At 49.6% G+C, this 23,120-nt stretch overlaps 1 protein-coding gene across 9 annotated transcripts in view; it reads left to right on the top strand.

Moving 5' to 3' along the window:
• The window catches only part of LOC112104704 (cystine/glutamate transporter-like), a 43,982-nt gene that overhangs the window by 7,646 nt on the left and 13,216 nt on the right, over positions 1 to 23,120 (top strand). For 4 of the 9 annotated variants that reach the window (XR_003370073.2, XR_003370072.2, XR_003370075.2 and 1 more), the window contains exons 3-12: positions 10,130 to 10,245; positions 11,203 to 11,328; positions 13,437 to 13,536; positions 13,650 to 13,694; positions 13,882 to 14,005; positions 14,370 to 14,473; positions 15,007 to 15,103; positions 15,916 to 16,065; positions 19,933 to 20,107; positions 21,357 to 21,906. Coding sequence is in view for 2 of the 9 variants with exons in the window: in XM_024197194.2 (XP_024052962.1) it covers positions 10,130 to 10,245; positions 11,203 to 11,328; positions 13,437 to 13,536; positions 13,650 to 13,694; positions 13,882 to 14,005; positions 14,370 to 14,473; positions 15,007 to 15,103; positions 15,916 to 16,065; positions 19,933 to 20,107; positions 21,357 to 21,421 (1,102 nt within the window). In the remaining 7 variants the exon portion in view is untranslated. Of the gene's footprint in view, positions 1 to 10,129; positions 10,246 to 11,202; positions 11,329 to 13,436; positions 13,537 to 13,649; positions 13,695 to 13,881; positions 14,006 to 14,369; positions 14,474 to 15,006; positions 15,104 to 15,915; positions 16,066 to 19,932; positions 20,108 to 21,356; positions 23,006 to 23,120 lie in introns of those variants that run through there. The other 5 variants (XM_024197194.2, XM_024197195.3, XR_003370077.2 and 2 more) reach the window with 5 other exon arrangements.

Here is a 23,120-nt window from a genome sequence, read left to right as displayed (position 1 = left end):
GGCCAGGACTCATATTGAACTATTGGCTCAGCCCCTGCCTAAGGGCCCAGAGCGAACTGTAGCGAGGCGTTGGGATACCCCACAGCCCCGCGAAGGAATGAGCCTCGGCTGAGCCCTTCTACACGTGGTACCAGAAGTGGGGACTCTTGCCCAGGATGTGGGCACGAGCCCTTGACCCCTGTGAGAAAGGGTCTGGGGGGGAACGGTCCCCCACCGGAGACATGGATTTATCCAAACTTTTAACGCTCCTGGCGGAGAATCAGGAGCGACAGCAGGCGGTCCAGCTCCAGCAGCAGCAGCAGCTCGTCCAGCAGTTGGGGGCACAGCAGCAGCAGCTGATTCGGGACCTGACCGTGAAGAACTGAGTTTCAGCAGCAATGCTTGCAGCAGCTGACGACGGCACTGCCCCACCCCACGAAGCCCCAGCCGGGAGACACGGCCGGGTCACCCCGCCCCGCACCGCCCGTGCGACTGACTAAGATGGGACCGCAGGATGACCCCGAAGCCTTTTTGGTGACTTTTGAAAGGGTGGCACACGTCGCAGGGTGGACACCTGACCAGTGGACCACCCTTCTGGCCCCGTATTTGACGGGGATGGCCCAACTTGTGTACCGGGGGCTATCCGCGGAGGACGCCCAGGACTATGCCCGGGTAAAGGCAGCAATTCTAGATGCCTTAGACATCAGCCCAGAAACCTTCCGGCAGAGGTTCCAGAGTCTGTCCTACACCCCGGGCGCCTGACCCCGGCTGGTGGCCCAGGAGCTGAGACACCTGTGCAAGCGGTGACTGCAGCCCGACAGGCGGAACCCCGAGGAGCTCACTGAGCAAGTCATCCTGGAACAGTTCGTCCATATCCTCCCGTCGCGGGGTAGGGCTTGGGTCTTCTGTCATCGGCCTCCAACGGTAGCCGCCACCGTCGCCCTCATGAAAGACTTCCTTGCAGCGGAAGCCCCGGTCGGACCGGCTACTCGGGGCTACCCGCCAGGGCTCGAGCGCCCTAACCTCGAGAGGAAGGCGAGCGCCCGGGTCGAACTGCAAAATCCTCCGCAGAGTCACGAGCCCCGTTATAGATGTCCCGAGGGACCCACTTGTGCGGGCCCGGAGAGCGGGTGTGGCTGGGTCCCGCGAAGTCCCCCCAGGGGCCTTGGGGGAGGCTCGGCCTGGCCCGGCCGACCATAATTCTTAGGCCCTGCTTCTCCTGTGGGAAACATGGACACCGGCAGCGGGACTGCACAGAGATGGATTGCAGCTTTGGGCACGTTTGCACAGGGGAGAACCGTGCCCGACCGCCGCAGACCACCAAGGTCACCGTGCCCATAGTTGTCGGGGAATGCCAGACGCGGGCCCTGGTTGACTCTGGCTGTGGGCAGACTCTAGTCTGCCAAAGCCTAGGCCTCCAGGCGGACCCCCGCCTGGGAACCATCCAGTTGCAGTACATCCACGGCGTCGTCCGGCCTTATTCCAGTGCCCGAGTCTGACTAACCATGGATGGGGTCACGCGGACGATGGTGGTTGGTTAGTGTCCGCGACTTGCCTACCCTGTGATCCTGGGACGGGACTGGCCAGAGTTCTCTGGAGTCCTTCGTTCAAACGCCGAGGAAAGCCCCGACGTCACCCCACCACTGGAGGGGGACTGCTGCGAGGACCCCGCCAAGGAAGCAGAAGAACTGGACCCTATTAGACAGGAAGGAGCACCCGAGGACCCCCCGCCTATGTCTGCTGACGACCCCAGGGTTGACATTGACTTCTGCCGGGACCAAAGGGGGGACCCTACCCTTAGTCGGGCGTATGAGCACTTGGCAGCCGTCGATGGTGCCCTGATTGACCCAGCTGAGCCCAGGTCTGGCCCCATTTCGAGCTACGCCACGACCACCTCTATCGGGTGGACCGAGATTCCCGCACCGGAGAGGTCCAGACCCAACTGCTGGTGCCTCGATGCCACCGATGTGCGGTGATGAAACTCGCCCATGATGTCCCAGCTGCAGGGCACCTGGGTCAGGAAAAGACCCTTGCCTGAATTCTGACCCAATTCTTCTGGCCTGGGGTGCACCAGGAGGTACGGGAGTATTGTAGTTCCTGTCCGGAGTGTCAGCTGGCTGCTCCCCCATGGACAGCCCCAGTCCCCCATATCCCCATGTCTATTGTGGAAACGCCATTTGAGCGAGTGGCCATGGATTTGGTGGGACCGCTCCCGAGAAGCAGGGCCGGGTTTCTGTACATCCTAGTCATCGTGGACTATGCTTCCCGTTTTCCTGAAGCCATCCCGCTCCGGAGCATCACCGTCAGGGCCATCGCTGAGGAGCTCGTCAAGGTCTTTGCCCGCATGGGCTTGCCTCAGGAGATCTTTACTGACCAGGGCACCAACTTCACCTCCAGGCTGCTGCGGCAGGTGTGCAACCTCCTGGGGATTAAGCAACCATGCACCTCCATTTACCACCCGCAAACCGACGGCCTGGTCGAATGGTTCAACTGTATCTTGAAAACCATGCTGTGCAAGTTTTCCCCAGAGGACCTGCGCCGATGGGATCAGTTGCTCCTGCCTCTGTTCCTGGCCGTCCGTGAGGTACCCCAATCCTCCATGAAATTTTCCCCCTTTGAGCTCTTATACGTCCGATGTCCAAGGGGGCTGCTGGACCTCATGAGGGAGACGTGGGAGCAAGCCCCGTCACCAGCCCAGGGCCTTCTGCAGTACATCCTCCAGCTTCAGGGACATCTCAAACAAGCAGGAGCTCTAGCTCGAGAGAATTTGAAGGCGGTTCAGGAAGCTCAAGCCCAAACGTATAACTGGGAGGCCCGAGTCCGCGAGTTTGAACCCGGTGACCGGGTTCTGCTCCTCCTGCCCTCCAGCGAGTCAAAACTACTGGCCCTGTGGCAGGGGCCATATGAGGTGGTTCGGAAGGTCGGGCCCGTCACCTATGAGATTAACCAGCCGGACCGGCGAAAAGGAGCCCAGCGATACCACATTAACCTCCTGAAGCCCTGGCGAGAACGAGAAGGCCTGCTAATTAATCCCTTCCCCCCGGAGCCCGAGCTAGGACCCCGTGTAACCCCGACCGAGGACTCCACAACGCCTCAGCTTGGAGAATCCCTGACCGTGGAGCAACAAAAGCAGACCGGATGCCTCCTGCAGGCATTCCCCAAAACGTTCACCACCCAGCCGGGTTACACCACCCTCGTTTACCATACATCCAGACAGAGCCGGGGGTGGTGATCCGGGAATCAAATAGGCCCTTGCCACATCGTATGAGGCAGGTCATAGAGGAGGAAGTCTGGGCGATGTTGGCGCTGGGGGTTATCGAACCGTCGCAAAGCGAATGGCGCAGCCCGGTAGTCCTGGTTCCCAAGCCGGATGGGCGCAGCGCTTCTGTATTGATTTCCGCCGTGTCAATTCCATTTCGAAATTCGACGCGTACCCGATGCCCCCGGTCGATGAACTGCTGGACCGCTTAGGCAAGGCCCGCTTTCTCACTACCCTCGATCTGAGCAAGAGATACTGGCAGATCCCCCTCAACCCCGCCTCTCAGGAAAAGACCGCATTTGCCACCCCCACGGGCCTCTACCAGTTCACTCGAATGCCCTTTGGGCTCCATGGTGCCCTGGCAACGTTCCAGCGGCTGATGGACCGCCTCCTTCAACCTCATCGAGAGTATGCGGCCGCATACCTGGATGACGTCGTTATTTACGGCTGCCGTTGGGAGAACCACCTGGAATGGGTAGCGGCCGTCCTGAGGTCCCTGCAGGCAGCGGGATTAACGGCCAATCCAAAAAAATGCCGTATCGGGTGGCAGGAGACCACCTACCTCGGGTACACTATCGGGAGGGGACAAGTGAGACCTCTCGTGGGAAAGGTTCAGGCCCTGGCCTCACGCCCACCACGAAGCACCAAGTATGCCAGTTCCTCGGACTGGAGGGCTACTACCGACGATTCATCCCCGATTTCGCCTCCATCGCAGCCCCGCTAACGGGACTCTTGACCAAAGCCAGCACCCGACGTGTGGAGTGGACCCCGGAGTGTGACCGCGCCTTCCAGGCCCTCAAAAACAGTCTCTGCCATCCTATACAGCCCCGACTTTAACCAAGAGTTCATCCTCCAGACGGACGCCTCTGAGGTAGGCCTAGGGGCGGTCCTGTCTCAGGAGGTGGAAGGAGAGGAACACCCGGTCATATACCTCAGTCAGAAACTGTTTCCACAAGAAAGAAATTACGCGGTGATAGAGAAGGAGGCCTTGGCAATAAAATGGGCCTGTGACACCTTGCGGTACTACATCCTGGGGGCCCCTTTCATACTGGTCACCGACCACGCTGCACTACAGTGGTTGGTCAGAATGAAAAATAATAATATGAGGCTAATGCATTGGTACCTGGCACTACAGCCCTATGCTTATACTGTCCACCATAGGGCCGGTAAGGACCACACAAATGCTGACTTCTTGTCCCGCCTGGGAGAGTTGGACGGGTCTGGCCCCGATGGACGGGAGCCAGCCTTGAGGGGGTGTGTATGTGTAGTGAGGCGGTGGGATACCCCACAGCCCCGCTGAGGGACGAGCCTTCCCTAGCACCAACGTGGGCAGAGCCAGTGGGTCCTGTGCCCGCCCCCCAGTGGTCACGGCGCAGGACAGGAAGTAGAAAAGCCCTGCTGCAAACCTCAGTTGAAAGCCAGCCGCCAGAGAGGTCAGATGCCTGTGGCCTAGCTCCGGGTTGGGGAATGCCGGCAGGCTGCGACCAACCAGAGGACTGGCCGGGCCAGCCAAGCCTGCCCCTCGCCAGCTACCCTGAGGAGCAGCCGAGCCTACCCTTCGCAAGTTACCCGGAGGAACCGATGGTGCTCGAAACCGCCGAGGACGCCAGCCAAACCCAGGTACCTTACGAGGGGGAGTCCGGAAGTAGCCCGGGGGCAGCCGACCCTGGCCTGGCTGCAGCAGGGCCAGAACCAATGTCAGTGTGTTGCGGTCAGGATCCCCACTGACACAGCAGTGAGTCTTCTGCCGCTGCTAGGACCCCGGGCTGGGACGCAGTGGAGCGGGTGGGCCTGCGTCCCCCCTGCCACCCCACTCACGGGTGGCAGTCTCCCCCTCGTACCAGCCCCTGCTTAAGGGCCTGAGCTCCTGACTCTGTGTTTGCTGCCCCGCCCTGACCTAGGGCCACGGCTCATATTGAACTATTGGCTCAGCCCCTGCCTAAGGGCCCAGAGTGAACTGTAGCGAGGCGGTGGGATACCCCACAGCCCCGCAAAGGGACGAGCCTCGGCCGAGCCCTTCTACAGGGAGTAATAGGAGCCTATATAAGAAAAAGACCCAAAAATCGGGACTGTCCCTATAAAATCGGGACATCTGGTCACCCTAGGTTGAGCACCCACCGCCGCCAGTAGAAGTGGGCACCTATGAGTGGAGGGGCGGGGGTCTAACACCTCCAGGTAGAGGGGAAGTCAGCGCCTATGGTTCACTCATATTTAGCTTCAGAGGGGTAGCCGTGTTAGTCTGGATCTGTAAAAGCAGCAAAGATGCCACAGGACTCTTTGCTGCTTTCATATTTAGCTTGTGATACAGAAGGAGTCGGCAACCTTTCAGATGGTGTGTCAAGTCTTCATTTATTCACTCTAATTTAAGGTTTCGCGTGCCAGTAATACATATTAACATTTTTAGAAGGTCTCTCTCTATAATATATAACTAAACTATCATTGTATGTAAAGTAAATAAGGTTTTTAAAATGTTTAAGAAGCTTTATTTAAAATTAAATTAAAATGCAGATCTTATCAGTTTAGTGTGATCCTTGCCCTTGCTTTTTCTTGCTGAGTTTTCCAATGTCTGGCACGTAGTTGGATACTTTAAGCTACACACAGGCTTCTGAATGATCAGTTAACCGGCGCTGAGAGGGACAGAGGACAGATTTCATGTGTGAAAATACCTGTTCACACAGGTATGTGGATCCAAATGCTGAAAGCATTGCAAATGCAATTTTCTTCAAACAGTTACATTTCACTGACAGGGACATCCAACAGGTCAGAATAGAGGCCCCATGATCTCTCTTGGTAGCTTCAAGTGCACTCCGCAGATCTCCAAACTTTGATGCCCACAGTTCTGAGCTTTTTAACTGAATGAGCTGCATTTCAAAATCTTCAACACCCATCCACTGAAATACAGACAAATCCAAGTTGCTTTCGTTGAACTTTTCTGGTTTAATTAGAAAAGAAAGCATTGGGCCAAATCACTGGAAATCTTGAAATCTGTCAGAAAATTCTGATTCTAGTTCTTGCATGTACATTCCAATCTCATCGACACTGACAGTGCAACGTGTTGATAGCTCTTTTATGTGTTGGAAGTAGCGGAAAGTCAAAGTTTGAATATCCCGAGAAAAAACTGCTAGTTTTACAACAAATGCCTTCCAGCCTTCATAAAGATCCAGAACCATTTGCCCTGCACCCTGGAGACGGAGGTTGAGTTCGTTTAGGTGAGCGGTGATGTCAGTTAGAAACATGAGCTTACACAGCCATTTGTCATCATTCAGTTTGGGGTAGTTTTGTCCTTTTTCTGACACAAAGGCCTTGATTGCATCAAAACAATTTACAAAGCGCACCTAAACCTTGCCACGACTTAGCCACCAAATGTTGCTGTGAAGTCAGTGGGGAGCTGGAGCCGGTTTGCACCAGTTTGCAAGAACTGGTTGCTAAATTTAGAAGCCAGTGTAGAACCGGTTCCTAAAGGGGTGGGCGGGTGGGCAAACTCCAGTCCGCGGGCCACATCCGGCCCGCGGGACCATCCTGTTTGGCCCACCTGAGCTCCCAGCTGGGGAAGCCAAGGCTCCCCCGGCCCCTTCTCTGCTCCCCCCCCTCTCAGAGGGGTGCCTGAGCCCTGGGGGAAGCAGCGGGGCTCCCGCGGCTATTTAAAGGACCGGGGCGGCAGAGGCAGCTGGAGCCCTGGCCCTTTAAATAGCCCTCAGAGCCTCCCCTGCTACCCCAGGGCTCCTGGGTGCTATTTAAAGGGCTGGGGCTCCAGCTGCCTCTGCCCCCCCTGCTCCTTTAAATAGCCCCTGGAGCCCCCCGCTACCCCCAGGGCTCCCAAAATTTTAAGAACTGGTTCCCTACCAGGTCCTCTCGGCGGCACTTCGGCGGCGGGGGTCTTCACCACCGAAGTGCTGCTGAAGACCCGGGAGGGAACCAGGAGGTGACTATGGGCCCAGAGCCCTGGGGATAGCAGGGGGCTCCAGGGGCTATTTAAAGGGCCGGGGCTCCAGCCGTCTCTGCCGCCCCGGTCCTTTAAACAGTGGCCAGAGCCCTGGGGGAAGCGGTGGGGCTTCCATGGCTATTTAAAGGAGCGGGGGGGGGGGCAGAGGCAGCTGGAGCTCCAGCCCTTTAAATAGCCCCCAGGAGCCCTGGGGTAGCAGGGGAGGCTCTGGGGGCTATTTAAAGGGCCGGGGATCCAGTTGCCTCTGCTGCCTCAGTCCTTTAAATAGCCATAGGAGCCCCGCCGCTCCCCCCTGGTAGGGAACTGGTTCTTAAAATTTTGGGAGCTCATCACTGTGTGAAGTGGAATGTCATTATAAGCACTGTCCGTCTCTTCTAGCAGTGCTTGAAACTGTGAGTCAAAGCAGATCGAGCAACAAGGACATTCACAATTTGCACCACTGTATTCATCACATTATTAAGCTCTGAATTAGAAATTTTAGCACACAGGTTTTCTTGATGGATTTGACTGTCGGGCGGCCAATTTGATCTTCAAGTAACTTTACAAATCCCTTCTGTTTTCCAACCATGGCAGGAGCACCATCTGTTGTCACACAAAATATTTTTCTGATATCAACTCCTCATTCTTCAAAATGGCTTACAAAAGTTTCCGCTATATCTTCCCCCTTTGTTGTGCCAGGCAGGGGTTTTAGGCAACAAAGTTCCTCTTGGATTTCATCGGAAGCACAATATCTTGCAACAACTGCCAAACGTGGAACATTGTTTATATCCACGCGCTCATCAACTGCAACGCTAAACACTGCTGTGTCTTTTAATGCAGTTGTCTGCTTTTCATTAATGTTTTCTGCCATTTCGCTTACGCGTCTCTCAACTGTTCTGGCAGAGACAGGCAGTTCTTTTATTCTAGATACGATCGCATCTTTATTTGGCAAATCATTGAACAAAACCTCCGAACTGCTGAGAAAAACTTTTTATATATTCCCCATCTGTAAACAGCTTTCTGCTTTTTGCAATGCACTATGCAATCTTGTAACTTCCTTCTGTGGCTTGATTTTTACTTACACTTAAGCATTTAAAAACACTGCTTTGCTTCTCATATCTTGCTACTGCCTTTTTGATCGATTCAGTCTTGTCTGCTTCGTCAAGAAAGGTTTCCTCGTGCTTCATTTGAAAATGTCGTCGAACACTTGATGTGCGACAAACAACACTTTCACAACAGAAAGTATAAACAGCAATAAACCCAAATGTGTCTGTCCAAGAAGGCTGAAATGAACAGACTCTAACTTTGCTTTCTTAGGAGCTGGCATATTGTCAAATGTACCCCTCAACTTACAGTAGAAAAAAAAATCGAGACAGACGGCACGCACAACGTCAAACGCAGTGCGCTGTTCCACGTGACATGATAGTGATGTAAGCAGCAAATCAGGACTTAAAAATATCCCAGTACAGTGGCTCTGGAACAGTTTTTAAGGTGGGGGTGCTGAGCTCTCTTCTTGACCCTGTCTGCACCCCTCACTGCCCCAGGCTGGGGCCAGTGGGCCACAGCTGGGGGCAGCTGCAGAGCCCTGGGCTGAGGCCAAGAGCAGAGCCCCGGGCTGGCGGTAGAACCCCAGGCCGGCAGCAGAGCCCCTGGGACTGGTGGCCGGGACTGGCAGCAGGCTGAGTGGGACCGGTGGACGGGACCACGGGTGGCTGGCGTCCGGGACCCCAGGATGACAGCAGAGCCCCCAGGACCGGTGGCTGGGACCCGGGCACTGTGAGTGCCACTCAAAATCATCTCGTGTGCTGCCTTTGGCATGCATGCCATAGGTTGCTGACCCCGTGATACACTGACCCCCAGATCCCTTTCTACAGTACTCCTTCCTAGGCAGTCATTTCCCATTTTGTATGTGTGCAACTGATTGTTCCTTCCTAAGTGGAGTACTTTGCATTTATCCTTATTGAATTTCATCCTGTTTACTTCAGACCATTTCTCCAGTTTGTCCAGATCATTTTGAATTTTAATCCAGTCCTCCAAAGCACTTGCAACCCCTCCCAGCTTGGTATTGTCTGCAAACTTTATATATGTACTCTCTATGCCAGGGGTAGGCAAACTTTTTGGCCCAAGGGCCACATCTGGGTATGAAAATTGTATGGCGGGCCATGAATGCTCATGAAATTGGGGGCTGGGGTGCGGGAGGGCATGAGGGCTCCGGCTGGGGGCGGGGCTCTGGGGTGGGGCTGGGGGGTTGGGGGTGTAGGAGGGTGCTCTGGGCTGGAACCGAGAAGTTCGGAGGGTGGGAGGGGGATCAGGGCTGGGGCAGGGGGTTGGGGCGTAGGAGGGGGTCGGAGGAGCAGGCTCCAGGCAGCGCTTACCTCAAGCAGCTCCCAGAAACAGTGGCATGTTCCCCCTCCAGCTCCTGCCCTGTCCTCAGGAGCTGCCCCCGCAGCTGCCACTGGCTGCAGTTCCTGGCCAATGGGAGCTGCGGGGGCAGCGCTTGGGACGGGGGCAGCGTGCGGAACCCCCTGGCTTCCCCTACACGTAGGAACTGGAGGGGGGACATGACGCTGCTTCCGGGAGCCATGCAGAGTGGGGCAAGACCTTGACCCCGCTCCCCAGCTGGAGCGCCGGAGCAGGACAAGCCCTGGACCATGCTTCCTGGCGGGAACTCGAGGGCTGGATTAAAATGTCTGGTGGGCCAGATGCAGCCCCTGGGCCGTAGTTTGCCCACTCCTGCGCTATGCCATTATCTAAATCATTGATGAAGATATTGAACAGAACTGGACCCAGAACTGATCCCACCCCAATTGATATGCCCTTCGAGCATGACTTAAGTCTAAATTTCCTGATTTTATTGTCCAGTTTAAATTTTCAAATGTTAACATTCTTTTATTGTAGCCGTTTGCATATAAAATCGCTTAACACCAGAAAGTCAGTTTCTAACTCCATGAATCCGTCCCTCCTGATAGGCCAGCCAATAGTGCAGTGATTTCTCTGGCATTTGGAAACTACATATTGGAACCATTTTTTGCGCCCTGTGCAGCCCCACTTCCTGCTGTGAAGCTTGTCGCTCTCTTGGGGTTCTGTAAGTATAAAGCAGATATAGGTCTAAGGCACAAAATTTTAATTCAGATTTTGAACCTCTTCTCCCCAGATTCAGAGGTGTTTACATCCAGGGTTTGGGCTTGTCCCATTACAGATGAAACTGTGAAACTTGGATTGCATAGTAAATGTTGAGCCACCCAAAGTTCAGGGTCTGGGGTTCTGGGTTGGCCCATCTCTAGAAAAAAGCGGGGGGAAATGAAGTGACAAAGCTGATGTAAATGGGTCTGTGGATTGCGAAGCTGGGTGGAGAGTAGAAATCATCACTGGCCATGCACTGCTATCAGATTGGCTGGGAAATGAAACCAGAGTTGTAGCCAGTAAGTTTCATAGTCTGTTTTTACTTATGGTCTAGTATTGGCTAGATGCTGCGTCCGGCTGATGACATTTTGGAAGAAAGGAATTGGAGATGTCTGGGCTATGCACAGTGATGCTAGGAGTAGAGATTCTGCATATGGTGCAAGCTCCATCAAAATATAGCAGCATATGGTTCAGACTCGGGAATGCCAACTAGTGCCGTTGACAGGTGAAAGCTTCCATGCCTTTCCAGTCCCAGTAGATTCAAATGCAAGGACCGCTCTGAGGCAGAGAAGCTAAAATGAAATTGCACTCATGGATTATTTCATCAGCCAGGCACAGATTACACAACAGGAAATGTGAGGGAAGTGAACTAGATTGTTCTCCACTCTCAAAGTTGTAACCTCATTTTCCACTTGAAATGTCATGCTCTGGGTCATTTATATGGTCTTAAAATATCTGTCACTCTGAACTTTCTGGTCTCTAAGAATTCTTCCCAGCACCAAGGGCAGGGAGTGTTGCTGTCTCTATTCAGTGTACTCAGGGCAATAGTCTGAGACAATGGGAAAAGCACGAGAGTAAAATTTGTCTGATTTTTTTCTGAGCCCCAGCTATATATGGTGTTCTTTGCCTTCTCCTCCAGACATAGTCCTCATCCTGAACTCTTGGAGTGTCAGCTGGAGTGCCAGGCTTCAGAATGTCCTATCTGTCATCAAACTCCTGGCTCTCGCACTCATCATTGTGCCAGGGATGATGCTTCTGGCCCAAGGTGGGTCTGCTCAGCTGTGATCTGTCGGAGGGCATTCATTAAGGGCTTGTCCACATGGGAAGGTTTTACTTTTTGACTGGTATAATTCTACTGCCTTAGTTTAACAGATATAGTTACCCTGGTATAGCTCCCAGCGTAGATGCTCATATTCTGAAATAAGTGTGTCATTTTTGTGTGTGTTTAGTTTAAACCCCTTCCAAAGCACATACGCTAAACTGAAAAAGGGCACTCATACCAGAACAATAGTGGGCACATTAGGAGTTACACTGGTTATATACCTTTCCTGTGTAGACCAGTCCTCCACAGTGTTCACAGTTGGGATAATTAATCTTGTGTCCTCATTTTATCTCTTCCACTGAGAGAATAAAGGGATCGGGGTGAACGTTCATATTTCTGGTTGTCATCTCGAACCAGCTTCATGGGATATGCAAAAAGCCCATCAGGCTGGCTGTGCTTCTGTCCTGAACCAGAAAATCCTCAGCAATTGATTGCTCAGAATGCCCTCAAACGACACTCTGGATGCCTGGCACCACCCCCGTGGTAGAAGGAGTCATGCTAGTGAGATCTGAGAACTGTGGTCAGAGACCTCAGAATTACAGGTTGTACTTAATGTAACTATACAGGGATTGTAAATCATCACAAACAATAAATCAGGGGTGGCCAACCTGTGCCTGAGAAGGAGCCAGAATTTGCCAATGTACATTTCCAAAGAGCCACAGTATTATGTCAGCAGCCCACATCAACTCCCCCGCCTGCCAGCCGCCCCGCCGATCAGTGCATCCCCTCCCTCCCTGTGCCTCACGCAGGATGCAGGAGGCTCTGGGGGTGAGGAGAAGAGCAAGGGCGCGGCAGGCTCGGGGAAGGGGGCGGGAGGGGCAGGGCCTTGGGAGAAGGAGTGAAGTGGGAGCAGGGCCTGTGGCAGAGGCAGGGATTGAACAGTGAACATTGGAAAGTTGGCACCTGTAGCTCCAACACCAGAGTCGGTGCTTCTACAAGGAGCCGTATATTAGCTTCTGAAGAGCCGCATGCGGCTCCGGAGCCACAGGTTGGCCACCCCTGCAATAAATTGTTTTATTATGTATTTATTTATCAGCAAACATTTTAGAAGATACATAACCTCCCCCAAACGTAGGCAGCTTTCTCCATTGTACCCCCTCACCTTTCCATTGATCCCGGCAGAGAATTTTGTCCTATCTTCTCTCTTCCTTTCCTTTTCGCCTTTCTTTTTGTCCGTCTATTGTAGTTACCATTTCTTAAGTGTTTTAAAGAACACTGTCCCTTTTTTCTAGGCTCTTTAATACTATTTTAACTTGCTGCTTAGTTTTCTTCAACCTCAGCTTTCTTTTGATTCCACAAGCTTTGTTTTCTCAATCACCTAATAAAATGGGATCCCCATCCAAACCACCTTTGTTTTTGTCCATCTCAACCCTCCATCTCTTCAATTTTTCTTCCCTCTCCAGCAGTCAGTGGAGAGAGAGCAGTGCAGTGTAGGCAGGAAAGTGTGCTTTCATGAAGTTGCTCCAAAGGACCACTAACTCCACGCTTTGTGCTACCTCCTAGAGCTCTTTGTTTTGTGGTTCCCATCTTGTACACAGCACGAGGCTGGGGTCGGTGCTTGTGCTGAGGAGTCGGGGTAGCACAGTTTGAGCAGCATTAGCTGGCTGCGCAACCTCGAAGTAGAGCACACATCCAGAGTTTGGGGGTCAGGGAGTTCATTTCAGGTCTAGAAAGAGGTTTTCTACGAGTAGAGACTCTCTCAGGCCATGTTTGGCCTCCTCAGCTCTATGATCTGCTTTCTCCAGAGCAGACTGTGTGTGAGAGAGGGAACCAATCACCATCACTCCCCTTTCAAAAATCTCTTCTACAGCAGAGCTTGTATTGTGCACTAACAAGTCAACTGAGCTCTGTGAATTAAAGTAACAAAACAAATCTGAAATTCATTATAAATAATTGAAGATCCTGCAACCACAAACTCTTGGGCTTGTATGAGAGACAGAGAGAAATTGAACCTCTTCTGCAAATGTTTTTTTTTTTTTTTTGCAACACTAGAGGGGAAGTCTCTGTCTCCAGTGCTCTCTAACCCTGCGTTTCTCTCCTTTTTTTTTTAGGCCACACTGAAAATTTCCAGGATGCTTTCAGTAGTCAGTCGCTGGCTTTGGACAAGCTGCCCTTGGCTTTTTATGCTGGGATGTTTGCGTATTCAGGCTGGTATGTGCAGTCAGGGTACTTTAACGAATGGCAGCGTCAACTCCTAAGACTACGGTGCTTCTCCAGAGCCGTCATTTAAACTCTGCCATAACCTGTCTTCTTTCACTCTGCAGGTTTCAAACTAGCTTTGTGCGAGAAGAACTGGTCCGACCTGAACGGTAAGAATAGGAGAGGGGCCTTTAAGATCAGCCACTGGAGACAGCATTATTTCAAAATAAGCTGCCTTTTAAATGGAAAGAAAAATGAGTGCTAGTTCTTCTAACTGCCTGGCGTGGTAGTACTGATCTGTGAGTTAAAAAAACCAGCTTTGTTCATTAGCGCTTTGTCTCTCTCCCGCTTTTGTAGAAATAACCCACTGGCTGTGATAGTGTCTGTGGTCACTGTAATTGTGGGGTACATGCTCACCAACGTTTCCTATTATACAGTCTTGACAGCAGAGGATGTGCTGGCTTCCCAGGCTGTGGCTGTGGTGAGTTGTAACCCCATTATTAGTTTTCTTCGGAGGGATCAATTTACATTAAGTGGCTGGGGATGGGGAGGCTTCTAGGATGTGGAAAGTAATAATGGATTTTATAGCGGAAAGGCCTTCAGCTTTGTCAATTTTCAAGAGTATCAGCAAGCTATAACATCTCTTAGCTTTGCCTGAGGAGATGGAATAAGAAATAGAGATCAAGATGGCAGTGGGGGAAGAGGAATAGGTAATGCAGACTTGGGAGTAAGTGGAGTTCTGTTTTAAGCCTTTCAGTGGAAGGCCATCCAGCTCTTTCCATTAATTCTGATGCCATTCAGGGATTACCAGGTTGTTTCTGAACTGAAGCGTGTCTTTCCTCCAGAGTTTTGCACAAAAAGCTTTCCAAAGACTTGTCTCTGTGATTCCCATCCTGGTTGCCCTGTCCTGCTTTGGAACCATGAATGGGGGGATCTTTGCATTTTCAAGGTCAGATTCTTTTAAATCTTGCTAACTGATTCATAGTATAAACAGGAGGAGAGCACTGGCGCCAAATCTGTTGACAACACACAAGTAGATATCACTCATCAGCTAGTTGACACACAAGCAATCCTGGGAATTGCTGGTTCTCCAAGGCAGTGCCAGAACACCCTGGCCTCTAACATGAGAAATGAACTTGGAAACAGGGCCAGTTCTTGGGGACTTATGGGAATTTCCCAGAGAATAAAGGGAGTTTGACTTTGTTTTTCAAAATCTCCCACAAACTACTGTTTCAGGAAGCTGTGCCAGGAACTGTGGGATAGATTAGCAGAGGATGGTGCAGCTACAAGGATGTAGTCAAGTTCAAGTGTGGTCTTGGGGCTAAACTGCACCCTAATTAGCATGGTTAGTGTGGACAGCCTGTATTGTTGGTACTTACGCTGGTTTTATGTCACCCATTCAACTACCAGTGATTCAGTTCTCTAGTGCAGATGCAGGAGACTGGAACTCAGGTTCTTGTACTGCTCCATGTCTTCTCTCAGGACTCTATTTGTGGCTTCAAGGGAGGGTCAATGGCCTCCTCTCTTCTCCATGATCCACATCCGAAGGCACACTCCCCTTCCAGCCGTCATGTTAATGGTGAGGAGATCCGATTTTACAATTGGAATTTCTACTGTCCTGCAGTTCTGATTGGCTTCTTATTTTACATGTCACTACGCAAAGTCTGGACAGGTGTGTGAGATTTTAAAGGGAATCAAGTTACTCTCAGGTCTCTAAAGAGTAAAAGGAATAGAATACTGCAAAAAGGTTTCTGTGGATATTCATTCACACCTGCAAATGAGTTTACATTGACTGCATATTGCAAAGTATTATCAAAGTTGCTTAGTGACAGAGGTGGGATTTGAACTCAAGACCTCCTGGCTCCTTGTCCTGAGTTTAAAATCCACTTAACGTGTGGCTTAAACTAAGAGGGTTGCTGCCACCTCCACCTTACACAACAATTTCTCAAAATTATCCCACAAAAATGTCTCTTCCAGGCTTTGTCTGCTTTCTTTGTCAATAATTGAGTCCTTCAAATGTTACAAACACTGACATTTCGGGGATGGAGTGAAATCACATGGAATGAATTTTTGTGCAAAATGTTTCACCAATTTTGCATGGCCATGGTGTTAGGTACCTTCTAACACCAGCAGTGTCTTCTTTGATTGAAGCGGTGAAAACTCCTTTATTTAAAAATGCAGCCTTTTACCTACTATGCATTCCCACCTGAAACCTCATATGAAGAGACTATAGTGGTCTCAGCTCAGCATTAAAATCGGTCCCTAACCAGAGCGTGCCAGCTTTACCTTACTGCAGCTGACTGTAAATGTGAGTTTCTGACCCATCCATGTTTAAATTGCTAAAGGCTGGGATGAGGATTTAATGAATGTTTCATTTTTACAACCCCCCAGTTGCCATTGGTTACCGCCATGGTGTGCGTTGGAGACATCTACCACCTCCTGAATTTCTTCAGCTTTTCCCGATGGCTCTTCATAGGATTAGCCACACTGGGGCTCATCATCCATCGTTACCGTCACCCAGAGCTGCCCAGGCCATTCAAGGTAACACACGGCCGGTTTCAAAGCCAGGCCCATCATTGTTGTAACTGGCTTCTTTCTGCATCGTTCACTGAGAGCTGGAACATGCAGCATATTGCACCAGATCCCTAAGTGACCCCCTCAAGGATTGAACTCACAACTCTGGGTTTAGTAGGCCAATGCTCAAACCACTGAGCATTGCCTCAGTTCCATTTAGACTTAGGAGAGGTAACCCGGTATATGGGACCTTTTGTCTGCCACTGGAAAGGTCAGACAGCCTTCAGTAAAGCAGTGTTCTACCAAGGTGTGAACAGTCAGGTTTAATTAAGAAGGTAGCATAGTCCAATGGGTAGGGGGTCAGATTGGGAGTCAGGAGATCTGGTGAGACTAGACAGCCCCCACCCCGCTCTCTGATACGCACACAAGAAGGCTAGTGTCCAAACACCCTGCATGGGGTTTGCCACAACAAAGCACAAGCCTCAGCTAAAACTTCCTCCTGAGCTTAGTTTGTTCCTAGAGCTTCTCCCCGCAAGATCCCTCTATCCCAGCCCCTAGTTTCCTCTCCCCCGAGAGGTCCTCCAACAGCTCTTCCATCCCACCCCCAAACATTGTGCTGTAAGTTTGCTCAAGTACAGCCACCACCAATACAGGCTTTAGAGGAGTAAGAAATGCACAGCAATCAACCAACAGCAGCTTATAGAAGGCATAATTTTGATCTAGCCCATTCAACTCATGTGCATCGTCTGTCTCTTTGGGGTCAGGAGACACATAGTCTAGCAGATGAGAGCAACAAAATTTGGGCTGGAGAGCTGCATCCTGAGCCCATAGTCCTGTATGTGGGAGCATTTCCTATTTCCAGCTGTATTAGGGACCACCTTAAGAGCAGGAAGGGAAGGTAGGTTTCAACCTGCCTACCATTTTCCCTGCTTCATCTTGTTTGCAATGGGGAATGAAAGTGGATTCTGGATTATGCAGTTTTCCTGACTCCCACAATGCTCCTCTTCTCCGGCCCATGCCATTCTTGTCAGGTCTACCCCCCAGGTTGAGTGTCCTGGATGGACAGTCTGCTGAGCTCTAAGTGCATGGATGGTGTTTTATCTAGATCGGGGTGGGCAAACTGGCCCGCAGGGCGAATCTGGCCCGCCAGCCATTTTAATCCAGCCCTCGAACTCCCGCTGGGGAGCAGGGTCTGGGCCGGGGCTTGCCCCACTCCGGCGCTCCATCTGTGAGTGGGGTCAGGAGCCGCTCCACATGGCTCCTGGAAGCAGCGACATGGCCCTCCTCCAGCTCCTACATGTAGGGACAGCCAGGGAACTCTGCTGTGCACGCTGACCCCGCCCCAAGCTATGGCCCCGAAGCTCACATTGGCCGGGAACCACAGCCAATGGGAGCTGCAGGGGCAGTGCCTGCGGATGGGGCAGTGTGCAGAGCAGCCTGGCCATGCCTCCGCTTAGGAGCTGGAGAAGGGATATATTGCTGCCTCCAGGAGCTGCTTGAGGTAAGCGCCACCCAGACCCTACACGCCTGAGCCTCACCCATGCCCCAACCCCCTGCCCCAGCCCTGAACCCCCTCCCACCCTCCAAACCCCTTAATCCCAGTGTGGAGCACCCTCCTGCACCCCAAACCCCTCAGCCCCACCCCAGAACCTGCACCCCCAGCCGGAGCCCTCATGCCCCAAACCCCTGCCCCAGTCCTGATCCCCCTTCCACCTCCGAACCCCTCAGTCCCAGCCCGGAGCCCCCTCCTACCCACCAAACTCCTCATCCCCAGCCAGAGCCTTCACCCCCCACCCCACCCACCAGCCTGGAACATCCTCCTGCACCCTGAACTCCTCATTTCTGGCCCCACCACGGAGCCTGCACCCCCAACAAGAGCCTTCAGCCCCTCCCGCACCCCAACCCCAATTCTGTGAGCACTCATGGCCCGCCATACAGTTTATATGCCCAAAAGTTTGTCCGTCCCTGATTTAAATGCTAAGAATTTGTTCATATCCATTCTCTGCCTGTGTGGTGCTTCCAGCCAGTTACTGATGCCAGAGTGCCGTGGTCTATATGTGTTAGAGGAGGGATTGGTGAAGCAGTTCAAGAAAAAAACAAGCACCAGCTTGAACCTTTGTCTATCCCCCAAACTGTACTGACCCTTTTTTCTGGGTGAATTTTCTTTCCATCCCAGCCAGCCACCCCACTCCAAGTCCTTGCTAAAGGAACATATTAAAAGACACCCTCAACTTTCCCAGTCAGCATGCTGGCTGCACCCACAAATTCACTGAGAACCACCTTTTAAAAATATATTTTCTTGAACTAGAATCGTTTGATAAAGCGTGAGTGTTTATCAAAGAAATCAGCAACGTACTGATTTTCCCCCTCCCAAGGTTTTTACCTCATTCTATTGGGTCTAAATTTGGGCTTTAAACCACTTCTGAGAGTTTGAAAAGAGACAAATTGAATAGAAGAGATGACAATTTAGACAGGCTTTATTCTTCTGCCTGAGGAACTGCCTTTCTGAAAGAAGAAAGACCAGTTTAAGTGTGATATGTACAGATGCTGCGCTCTAGTGGCCATAGAGGAAAATCCTTACTGTTGACATTGTTCCATTTATTTGTATAATTATTATGATTGCTCATTTTTTCTGTAAGATTTTATGCTTAAAAATAATAGAAAACTAACAAAAGCGAGAAACTTCATCCCTTACACACCCCTGAACAGAGGAGCAGTACTACTGGTAATTGCACGGGAATGAGATCCTTGAACTGCAATTTGAATCCTGAGTTGGTTTGGCTACCATGATCTCCATTACAAGGGGTTCCGAACATACAGAAGATGCAGGAGGTTGAGGTTTTTTTAACTAATTCCCAACCAGTTGTTTAATTTCTTTCTAGGTGATTACTTGCTTGGCTTTTTTTCATTACTTAATTAACTAACTGCCATGTGTGCTAAAGTGTGCTGACCCTGAGGAACACAGACTAGGAAAGAGAACCAAACGAGCCTGTGAGTTGTTTGTTAGTTTATAGCAGTCACGGCATGAACAGCAGATCACCTCTGATTACGAAAGACTAGAGTCTAAAAGAGCTAGAAGGGAGATTTTTATTTTAGGTGAACTGTCAGATTTCTCCAGAGATTAGGATCACATCTTTTCAATTGGATTGTATGGAAACTGGGTGAGATTGGATCCACAATCCACTTTGCAGTTCTATTAGGGTCTGCTAATTTATCCTGAACTTTAAACAGCCCAGGTCATTTGGCTTCCCAGCGAGCTTTCTAAGTTACAGTGGTAGGTACTCAAACTGTACACTGAAGTATGGTGCTGCTAGCATGAAGCAGTCTCTCAAGCTTATTTGACCTTCCCTGCGGCAAACTAGAGACTGCGCAAAACGAATTACGCCACTACATAAGCACATTGAAAATCATTTACTTGAAAGGGCACATGCTACTCATGGTAGCACATGCTCACGATTTTCCACCAGCAATATCAACAGATGAGAGCTAAGACCAGTCCGTAATAAACTCAGAAAGCAGCTGGAGCATGGTTGATTTCTGCCTCCTGCTAAATTCCTGGCTGCATAAGGTGTTACATTTTATATATGGCAACTCCTGAGATAGTCACTAATGTCTGCTTCTATGCCTCATCAAGAGAGGTGAGAGAACGCGCTGGTGGTGTTACTGTAATGTAGTAGATAGCAAATTTGACCATATCCAAGAGATCATGCATCCCGCTTGTTGGAGACAGACTGTACAGAAAGATTGGACTGGCCAGGTTTCTTGTCTTCTGGACACAGGAGTCTAGCTATTGATAAATATTTGGGTACAAGTTAACACATAATGTGTTTGGACAAATTAAGACAAATTACAATGGTCAGATATGATTAGAAAGGTCTGTGCTCTTTTCCCCAGGTTCCCCTCTTCATTCCTGTCTCCTTCACCGTCATCTGCCTCTTCGCAGTGGGAATGTCTTTCTACTCAGACCCAGTGTATGTCAGCATTGGCTGTGCCATGGTTTTAAGTGGTTTTCCAGTCTACTACTTGGTGATCAGCAGGACAATACCTGACTGTTGCCGTACCACATTCTGTGAGTATAAATTTGATAAAAGGGATAACCTTAAACATAATGTAGTATTAGATTCTACTCAGGATTCATAAATCACCACCTATGAGAGGCTGTGTGTACTAAGTTTGGGTTTAATACAAGGAACTATAGAAATTAAAATTAGAGGATGACCCAAGCTGCAGTGATTGGCTCCAGATCTGAATGTCACTAAATTTCAGGGGTTTGGTTCTAGGGTTGCAATTTGGCCTCATCTCTAATAAAAATGTATTGTGATAAGGGGTCTACTTAAATCACAGAGAAATCACACCATTTTCATGGGTTGGCCATGGCATAAATAGCAAATTTCTTGGATGTGTTACACATCCATGAAATTTGCTATTTATGCCATGACCAACCCATGAAAAATATGTGATTTCTCTGCAGTGTTTCTCAAACTAGGGGCCTGGACCCAAAAGGGGGTCGCAAGCCTATTAGGGGGTCACAATATTGCCACCCTCACTTCTCTGCTGTGGCTGGCGGGTGGCGCTGCCTTCAGAGTTGGGCACCAGGGCAGCAGCCGCAGCTCTTTGCTCTGCCTTCACAGCTGGGTGGGCAGAGACCAGATTTCAGAGGAGAGATGAGATTTCACAGTCTGTGACGTGATTTTCACACCCGCGAATTTGGTAGACCCCAATGATGATGCTGTACATACCGATTTCTGCTGAAAGCCTGGGGAAAGCGCTGATAGGAAGAGAAGGGAAATACTGTATTTGTTTTCTCTAGTTCCCAGTATATACTTGTAAACAGGCAAAATATACATGTTGGTCATGGAACACCAAGATTTTTATCCTGTCTTTAGAAAAATCTTAGGAAGTATGTATGGACAATGGATCTGGAATATAAGTCAGATATATTTTGAAAGGATTTCCCCATGTGGTATCAAGCACAAAGTTTCAGGGGTAGCTCTGCCACCTTTAATACAATGTTCGTCTCTCAGATAAAGCATTGATCACATCTGTGTTTTATCCTGCACCCTGATTTCTTTAGACTTGGTGCATTAGTAAATTGCCCCTGGGTTCTGTACTGTCAACAACCATTGAAAATGTCTAAGAAGATACAGAAGGAAAGGTAGCAGCGATACCTTTTGCTAAAGAATGGACTGTATTAGACATAGTTTCAATTGTATTGAAATAAATTGTTTCTCCACACAAAATACTCCACCCAAATACCAGTTTTAACATAGTTCAAAAACCAAATTAAGCATTCCTCTCTCCTTTTTTTCTTGTGGCAGATTATCTTACATTCAAACTTCAGGTACTGCTGGAAGTAGTCAGACAGGAAATCAGGACTTATTGAAGACCGCATCTTATTGGAGAAGAAAACATAGTGGCTTGTCCAATGAAAGCCACTAGTCCCATTTCTGATCCTTTTGGCCTGCTAAGAGACCAGGAGGCACTCTTAATTTTGCAGTGAGTGCGGTGCAACTAGAGATGTGCAGAACAAATAACTTAGATCCAAACACCTCCAAGCTTTGATTCTCTGGATCTGGATCAGAATTTTGCATCCACTTCTATCTTTCTAAACCCAAACTTCACATCTGAACAGCTGACTTTTGGAGGTGTTCAAAATCAGGATTCAAATTTTGTAGGTTGGTTCATCTCTCAGTGACACACATGATTTTCGACTTCCTAGACCTTGAGGAAAGACAAGGTGAAGAAGAGTGCCTATTTCACAATCCAAATATCATTTAAATTGACAGCTATGGAAAACCAGTTCAGCTTTCAGATGGAAGGTTATGGAAATCTGAAATGATGTGCTGAGAATGGTCAAATGCTTTTAAGGTAAAATTGGAGAGCGTGAAAAATCAATAAGAGAACTACTTAAGAGAAGCAGAGTGGTAGGTGAACTCCCATTCTCCTTCCATTGGACAAAATAATCTTTGGGACTTAGAGTTCAGTTCTACTTTGAAAAATGCCTCAAAAATGCCTTATGTCTCAGTGATTTCCCAATCAAATTTGCTTGGTTTACAAGAACAAAACCTATTCATTTTTTGATGTACCAGCCCTGCCCAAAATCTGAAAGTCGACCTTTTTTCTCCTTCTTAAGCATCATTAGTAGTAAAGATTCTCCAGGCTAAATTCCGACCTCACATCTGTGCAGCCCCACAGAAGTGGGGTTGCACAGGTATAATCAAGTAGCATAGTAGAATTTGGCTCTGCAAAGGTTTAGTTAACAATTCCTGTAGATGATGCATGAGTTAAACTAGAACACACCTCACTTTCTCGGAGTTCTTCACAGCCAATTCACCTAAGAGGAGTAAATACTAGAATCTTTTGTCTCTAAAGCCAGCACCCATGACCCTGAATTCACACAGGGAGCAGGTCTGAATAAGAAGGTGCAGTTTTTATCTAGTCACTTTCAAGGTATAACTGCATCTTAAAGGAATCTCAACCAGAAGTCGTTGGTGAGTTGAGAGCAGGGATTTTAATAAACATATCCTTCAATGCAGTAAGAATGCACAGATATTAAGGTCTTGATTCAGCAAAGCACTTAAGCATGTGATTTAATTGCAAGCACATGCTCTGATGCTTTGCTGAATCGGGACCTAAATGCTCATTTGAACGAAGTTTTTGTTAAGTTAATATTTTTGGTTTACAGTGTAATATTGATGTTGCAAAATTCTGTCCAGGTGACACAATAATCAGTTATTTACAACAACTTCTAAAAGTACGACTCAAATTTTAAAAGATGAGAATCACTATATCAGGAATTGTCCATCTAGCCCTCTAAAGAGGGGAAGGCCAGAACGCGAAGCATTTTAAGTATTTCATGTTAAGCCTCTAAATATTTAGATCAAAACCAAAGTAGCATTTATGGAATCAATCAAAACCCTATTCAATGTACTATCAAGCCTTTTTTAAATAAAGTTTTCAGATGTGATGAAGAGTCATTCCTTTTGTTGAGGTCTGTTTGTTTTCACGCTAAAGTGGAACTAGAACAGACTGTCTCGGTTGCAGGGTTAGCTGCACCTCTGACCCATCCGGTCTCTGAATGC

This window comes from Terrapene carolina, unplaced genomic scaffold (assembly GCF_002925995.2).
Source record: "Terrapene carolina triunguis isolate 2854851 unplaced genomic scaffold, T_m_triunguis-2.0 Scaffold247, whole genome shotgun sequence".
In the NCBI taxonomy this organism is placed as follows: domain Eukaryota; kingdom Metazoa; phylum Chordata; order Testudines; family Emydidae; genus Terrapene; species Terrapene triunguis.
This window is presented reverse-complemented; position numbering and strand designations above follow the sequence as displayed.